General features: G+C 41.2%; 1 protein-coding gene and 1 non-coding gene across 2 annotated transcripts in view; one reads left to right on the top strand and one right to left on the bottom strand.

Moving 5' to 3' along the window:
• Positions 1-679: 679 nt before the first annotated feature.
• Positions 680-753, bottom strand: trnai-aau. The gene has a single exon. It is a non-coding gene; the product is annotated as a tRNA-Ile (tRNA).
• Positions 754-785: 32 nt separating this feature from the next.
• Positions 786-7,327, top strand: part of LOC108245018 (N-chimaerin) — a 16,678-nt gene continuing 10,136 nt past the window's right edge. The window contains exons 1-6 of the mRNA XM_017431646.3: positions 786-1,070; positions 1,371-1,472; positions 3,304-3,342; positions 3,525-3,580; positions 6,405-6,436; positions 6,530-6,643. Of these exons, the coding sequence (XP_017287135.1) occupies positions 1,454-1,472; positions 3,304-3,342; positions 3,525-3,580; positions 6,405-6,436; positions 6,530-6,643 (260 nt within the window). The 5' untranslated portion in view covers positions 786-1,070; positions 1,371-1,453. The remainder of the gene's footprint in view (positions 1,071-1,370; positions 1,473-3,303; positions 3,343-3,524; positions 3,581-6,404; positions 6,437-6,529; positions 6,644-7,327) is intronic.

Here is a 7,327-nt window from a genome sequence, read left to right as displayed (position 1 = left end):
GATTGCCTTGACGACCTTCTGGATGATCTGGAGGAAATTAGTGGTTGATGAAATAACAAATCATTTCAAACTTTCAGCTGATTCAAACCTCAAGTTCACAAGGTTTCCATTTGATAGCTCCTAAACAATAGAAATGAGTCTAAGAACATCCGTAAATTAGCGCAGATCTTTTCAAACGTGCAACAGCTCATAAAGTTGAACTCATTTTAAATCAACTATGATTGTTGTTTTTTTTTCCAGACACAAGGAGATCAAGATAACTTCTGGTAATTCCTCAGCTTGCGAGAGGCCGAGTCGGGTCAGGAGGTCAACATTCTGCGTCACCCAGAACGGATTATGATTGCAGATAAATATTGTTGCATGTCTGTATCCAGCTAAACCGGGAGCAGAGTCGGTGATGCAGCTGTTGCTTTTGTTTTTTTCTCATGAAGCAGACAGAAATATTACATAAAGCAACTGGGGTTCCTAAAGCTTTGGTCAGGTGGTCATTAACGCATCAAACAAATTTCAGAATGATTGCTGTAATTGTTTAAAGAGATTAAAAAAGGGGTGATGAATGGAAAAACAAAACGGCATAACGATTTTTCAAGTTGTCAGATACTAAATTAACTGACACATCAATATATTTAAATAACTTTTTCTTTAAGCAGAAGTTAGACAGAAAACAAAAACAAGTAGCTGGCCCGTACGGGGATCGAACCCGCGACCTTGGCGTTATTAGCACCACGCTCTAACCAACTGAGCTAACCGGCCATAATGTCTACGTGGAAAGTTTTCATTTTAACTTAGAACACAGTGTCATTGGTGGGCGGTTTGTGGGGTTTTTAGTTCACTTGTGTTTGTGTCCGTTTACAAGGACCGCTTGTGTTATGTCAGCAATTTTAGGGTCGAACAAAACCTTGACGCCAGAGCGTAGGCCCCCGCGAAGTGGCTTGGGAACGGCCCGTTGCCATGGTTACCCCTGGGAAGAAGGCGAGACTTGCTCACGTGACCCAGCAAGATGGCGACGCTAATGCAGAATGGAGCGTGAGCGCTCCGTACCCTCTGCTCGCGGTTGAATGACCAAACCGGTGGGTAGCTTCTTATCTATTTGTTTATTTATTTATTTATTCGTCTCTTTTTGTCAGCGAGCTCTCGCTGTTCTGTAAAAAGGGGGGAAAATAAAATGTTTCGGACCAATTTGGACCCGTTTAGCCCAGTTTTTTTTTATCACCTTCGCTCGGCTGCTTGCCCGCTTCATGGAATCAGCTAACGTTAGCTTTAGACAGTCTTGAGTTATTGTTCACTTTTACCAGGTTTGGCTTGCAACGTTCAGTGTGTTAACTGTGTTTTTCTTTTCTTTTTTTTTAAATCTGCCTCCTTTGCGCCAGGATATAAACTAAGGCGGGTCCAGTTCGCTGGGAAAAAAAATCGGATCTGCTGATTAATTGTTCATCATCATTTGGTGATCAAGATGGCCTTAAACGTCTTTGGTAAGCAGCATCACGCAGTCAAATGATGGTTTGTGTTCATCCTTTTTTTCTAGATTTAGTCTGGCTAAAGTAAATGCAATGCTAAAGCTTCTTATTGTTGAATATTTACCCCCAAATCCCTCAGAAAGAATGCATATAACCATTATTTTACTTTAAAAACCAAAATAAATCGTATGCTGTGCAGGGTCAAACCTTGTAAACTACTTTAAAATCCATCCAGAGGTTCATGAGATATTTTGCTAACAGGCAACCAGGGTGAAAGCCACTTAATGCTAAGGTTTTGCTTTAAAATATTGCAAAATATGCAGCACTCGGAGCATGTGTTGGGAGTGGTGCTCAGCTACTACCACAGCAGGTTTTAGCTGAACACATTGAAAACAAACCGAGCTGCAGCCCTTTTTGGTGACGGCCATTTTGAATGCATTTAATCACTTGTTTTGTTAAAAGTCTGTCCACCAACGAAACCATTAAAGCCTCTGTGGTGACGATGTGCGTTCACTCCATGACAAATTAAACTGCTTAACTTCATATAATATAATATAGATATGCAGTCTTAGGGAAAGTAGACAAGCGGTTTTAGGTTTATGTAGTCAGTGTCGGCAAGATAAAGCTGAGATTTAGTGAAAAAAGTGTTGGTTAAGTTTACCTTCTGTTGGCGTTCAACGATCTGGTGACTCGTTTTAGTTTAGTTTAAGATAAGAAATTTTAAATTCACGCATCAGTTTATGAGCTGCGTGGGATTCAGGGCACATTGAAAGTCAGCAGTGTGTGTGTGTGTTATGTCTGTCTTCTTCTTGGTGCGTCTGGCGGAGCGGCGGGAGGGAGGATCTGGAGTTATTTTGAAGACAGGATATTTAGACGACGAGTGTTGAACAGATAAGGGCCGAGGAATGAACCCCGAGCGCGCCGAGACAGGAAGCCCTGCTGTTAGTTTTACACATGCAGAGGAGATAGAACAATTTGTAATCTGTTGACCAAAGGACAAACTTTACATACATATTTATTTCCACTGTAGAGTTTTATTAGCGAGTTATTTTTTCAATAACGTGGAAGGAAAACAATCCGTTTCAGCGTTTGCCTGTTTTAACAAAGCACCTTTTTTAACTAGAATACAAGTTTTGTTATTAATTTGCAGCTGCTTCAGAAAAACAAGACTTACGGCATTTAAATTAAACAGAATCTTACAGGATTTGTGTGAAAAAATAAGCTAAACTTGGCTTTTAAACATGAGGACGTGTTTTAAAGAAGTCGCCTGGTTTGCGCTCGGACATGTGAGCAAAAAGCCGTGGAATATTTTATGCACTGTCAGTGTTTAAGTAACAAAAACAGAAAACAAATAAAGGCCTAGCACTCCCTGAAGAAACGTATATCGCCCTGATCATTATCTCAGCTACTACCACGCCAAATTTTAGCTCAATGTCTGTAAAACTCACCGAGTTAAAGCCGTTTTTGCGTCGCCAAAGATCACTTGGCTGTGGCGTCCATCTTGAATCGGGTTAAGTTAATCAGCTGAAATGGCAACACAAACAGGGGCAAAAACATTATCGCCCCACCTTCACCTTTCACCAGAGAGTGATTAAAAAGTAGAATTTGCTCCAAATGTTTCAGTGCAAATCCATCAAAATAACTGGCTTCTGCTAAAACCCTTTTTTGTTAATTGATTCTGTTGATTGGATGTGTAATTATTGTATAATTTAATGTATATTGGAGTGTTTTTAAACACAAAGCATCGATTTAGAAAGATTTAGAAAGTCACTGTTCCTCTTCCTCCACTTGGTGTCTCTGTGAGAAAAGAAATGTTTCCGAGCAGCTCGGCTTTCTCTGTCCTCAGATCACGATGAGTACCGGCCGCCGGTGTGGAAATCCTACTGTAAGTATAGCTTTAAAATACTCCTTTTTTCATGTATTTATGTCTTTACTTTGCCTTCATTGATAATGTTGCAATGTGACGTGTGAGTTTTTTGTATCGGACATCGTAATGCCGTCTTCGTTTTACTGTAAGTTGTGTTTTTTTTATGTTAAAACGTATCTGAAGCCTGTTTTCTGCTGCAGTGTACCAGCTCCAGCAGGAGGCGCCTCACCCACGCAGACTCACCTGCACCTGTGAGGTGAGAAGCCACGTCGCCCGACCGCCTGCCGCCCGGCGTTTCCTCGCGTCTCGTTTCCACGCCTCGTTTATCCTCTGTTGCACTCTGACAAAACACGTGACGTGAGAGGATTGAAGGCTTTTTTCGAGATGAATTGTAGTCCAGTAACGCTCCGCTTTTACAACACAGCGTGGTACGTCACACGCAAACGTTTACTCGTTATAATCCCCTGCTGCCAAAGGTCAGAAGGCGGGCGATTATGTTTTTGCCTGTGTGACTGTTCGTCAGTAAAAACGATCGATTTCAAATAAACTATTAGAAAGTAATAACTGGATTTGCGTGACCTCAAATGGCCTTTACAGCTGTGGCTGTAACGCTGTCAGTTTTGCACAAACTGAGCTAAAATTTGGAGTGGTAGTTGCTGAGAGTCATCTCCAACACGTGCTCCCAACCCCAGGCAAATTACAGTCCAGCAGTACTTTGCTTTTACAATAAAACACAATATTTACGTCATGATTTAATACAGTACTTTTTATTCTTCTCTTGAGGAAATTTGCTTCGGACTCTTCTGATTAGTTTCCGTCCTCAGCAGAAGGACACTTGTTCAATTTCTTTAAATCTGGGTTTATTTAGATTAAAACAAAACAAACTAAAATATATATATATTGTTACGTTTACCGGTCTGCAAATCCTCACTGTAATTTTGGTCCTGATATGTAATTTTTGGTGAAAACGACAGATATAATTTCGGCGCAGATCCATCACGGATGTTTAATTAAACCCGAAGCACTGAAGCGATTCCCGGACGTTTAATGTCTCTCTGCACCTGTTTGTTTAATTCCGAATCACACAAAAATACCTCCTTTAAATGGGATCCTTTTCTAATTAAAATCGAGAATAGCGTTTAGATACGAATGTATGTTTAAGTTAATTAATTAGTTTTTTATTCTGAGTTTGAATATTTCACCTAAAGTGTCCCGGAGAAGGACACGCTGGTAGAAAACTGCTGATGTTCACCAAATGCTGCGTCCCCCCACATCTGTCCAGACGAGACGCAGCCTCCAGAAGTGTGTGTGTGTGGGAGAACTCAACGGGGATTAAACGTGGTGGTTGTGGGTTTTTTTTTTCTGGTTGTGGCGTAAAATGAGCAGCTGTTGGCTCAGATGTCCTGGTCTTGGTGGGACAGTTTATGCTGATCCGGTTAAAGTGAGCAGACGGGTCAGCAGACGCAGTCTAGAACCACACACACACACACACACGCCCTTCTTCAACCAGCAGCCCCATGTCGTCTGTTAGGGGTTCAGCCATATGTGACTCCATGATGCACCAATAAGGGCTGATCTGTGGCGTGAACGGGTGGCGTCTTGCTGTAACAACATATTGAAACTTTAAAGATACTTTAAATGAATCAATTTAACCTTAAAGCCTGAGGAAAAATACAAAAAGATGGAGAGAGTTTGTGCTGAAAATATTCTAAGAGGTCAAATTATTTCACTTTATTGGTCAGACAGAGAGGAATCTGAAAAAACATTTACAAGAATTGACTTTTTGTTTTATTTCAGGTGTTTTTTCTGACTAAATACACACACCCATGTTATCATGTTAATGCTGCTGTTTTTTATTAAAATATATCGACCCACGTCAAGTTGAAACACTCAAGTTCTATTTTTTTTATGTGTGTGAAAAAACGTTCCTTTCAGTAATTGGATGAGTTTAAATTAAATATATTTGTCTGATTTAATAGCATGATCCCGCTGTTTCCTCTCTGTATGTTAACTTGTACCTCGTTTAGTGGTAATTATGATGTTATCAAATGGCAAATATCCTAAAAAAACAACAAAGTTTTCAAATTGTTTTAAATCTTAATGTTCAACCGAGTCCAGGAATTGTAAAAATCGGCTTGAAATCACTGAACAGTTTGCTAAAAGTGAATAAAATTAGATTTTGAAGGGGTTATGGAGAATCAGTGGTCATGAAACCAGCAAATAAAACCCACAATGCAATGTGTTTGAGGAAAAATGACTTGCGCTTCAGTAAATCTTAAGCAGTTCCTGAGCTAAATTGAGTATTAATCGTGTAAACGGAACAAAAAATCAGAACACAAACAGATCCAGGCAGTTTTCTTAAATGTCTTTGATTAAAAGCATTTAAGTACATTGTAAAAAATCACACCGGTATCATTCTGGGGTTTAAAATTTGTGCATTTAAAGCACCAGAAGCGTAAAGTTCTGTAAAGTACTGAGGATTTAACATTAAAAAGTAAGGGTTAGTCAATGAGAGAGGGTGCCATTTTCTAAATTCAGATGTCCAAACATCTAACTATTAGCTTAAGGCAGTTTAATTTTGACTCAAGATGCTGTAAATAAACTCTCCGTATTTTTGTCCGGGTTCTTCTCGGTGTTTCATCGTTTCCCTTTGAAGTTTCGTTTCTGTTTGAACCGATTTCGTTCCCAGTCTGGGATGTCCGATGAGCGTCGGGAATGGCTGCTCGTCTTTTCTCTGGTCGGTGTCCAGAGGTGCGCGGCTCGGAAACACGCCCAGGTCGCCCCTTCTCGGTAGCGTTTCAGGTCGATGTTCGCCGGCTGCCTGCGGGAGGTCTGCGTTGATTCCTTGGCTCGGCGGCAGCTTTTTGTGTTCGGCTTCTGCGTCTGACTCATGCAATCCTCTCCACACCCACACGATCACGAACACGGTGGCTGCTGAGAACGCGTTCAGATCCCTAAAACTCACACAACAAGCTGTTCCTTTCAGGCGATTTCTGATCTGTGATGCTTTAACTTGAATGATGTGTTCGTTTAAAGGTCATTAAAGTCCAAATCGGGCCTTTCTTGTTTTGTTTTTGCAGGTGGAAAACAGACCGAAATACTATGGAAGAGAGTAAGTCGCCTTGTCATGCTTTGTCATTATTTTTGGCACATTTACTTGGATTCTGCTTCATTAAATCAGCTTTTTTTTTTTGTGTGTGTCCAGGTTCCACGGAAAGATCTCGAGAGAAGAGGCCGACCAGTTACTGAGTCAGGCCGAAGGCAGCTACCTCATCAGGGAAAGTCAGAGGCAGCCGGGCACGTACACCCTGGCCTTAAGGTGCGTTTGCATCCGATTGCTTTTGGATGTTTATCAGATTCCCGAGGCTTTATTGTCTCACCTCCTCCCAGGACAAAGGAGTTGCTAATCTGCTGTTTGCCAAAGGTAGATCAGATCAGATATCAGTTGCTGAAACACCAAAGACGAAGAAAGAAATCAGAGAAATCCTGTTTTTCTGTGAAGTAAAATGATTGGATGTTATCAATCCTGCATTTTTCCTCTTTTTTTTTTTACACCAATCACAGGAGAATATGAAACACTGGTGGACTATCTTTACAGAAGCTGAAGAATTAAAAGCTTCTGCGCCAGAATTGATCCGATTTAGGGGACTGTTCCACCGTAACTCAGAGATATCGAGTCATCACTAGAAAAGAAAACCATCTGCAGCTCTTATTAAAAACCCGACTCCATCACTTGTTGGAGCCTCGCTCAGTTTCTTTGTTTCTTCGGCTTGAACGCGAGCCGTCACCGTCTCCGAGTGGGCGTGGAACTTCAGAAACGGGCACACGGCTCGGTTTGGATTTGGTTTCGGGGTCAGTCTGTCTATTCATAGACGTGCCGATCTTCCACCTGCCTCTCCTCCGCCCGTGCTTATAATTGCCTTCCATAAATACCCCGTTCTCTTACGATTTAGAGTCCCAGTCTGGGTGGCAGAAAAGGAAAGGTTGGATTTTTTTTTTTTGG

Source organism: Kryptolebias marmoratus, linkage group LG23 (assembly GCF_001649575.2).
Source record: "Kryptolebias marmoratus isolate JLee-2015 linkage group LG23, ASM164957v2, whole genome shotgun sequence".
NCBI classification, from domain to species: Eukaryota; Metazoa; Chordata; class Actinopteri; order Cyprinodontiformes; family Rivulidae; genus Kryptolebias; species Kryptolebias marmoratus.
Note: the sequence above shows the minus strand (reverse complement) of the source record. Positions and strands in the feature narration are given on the sequence as shown.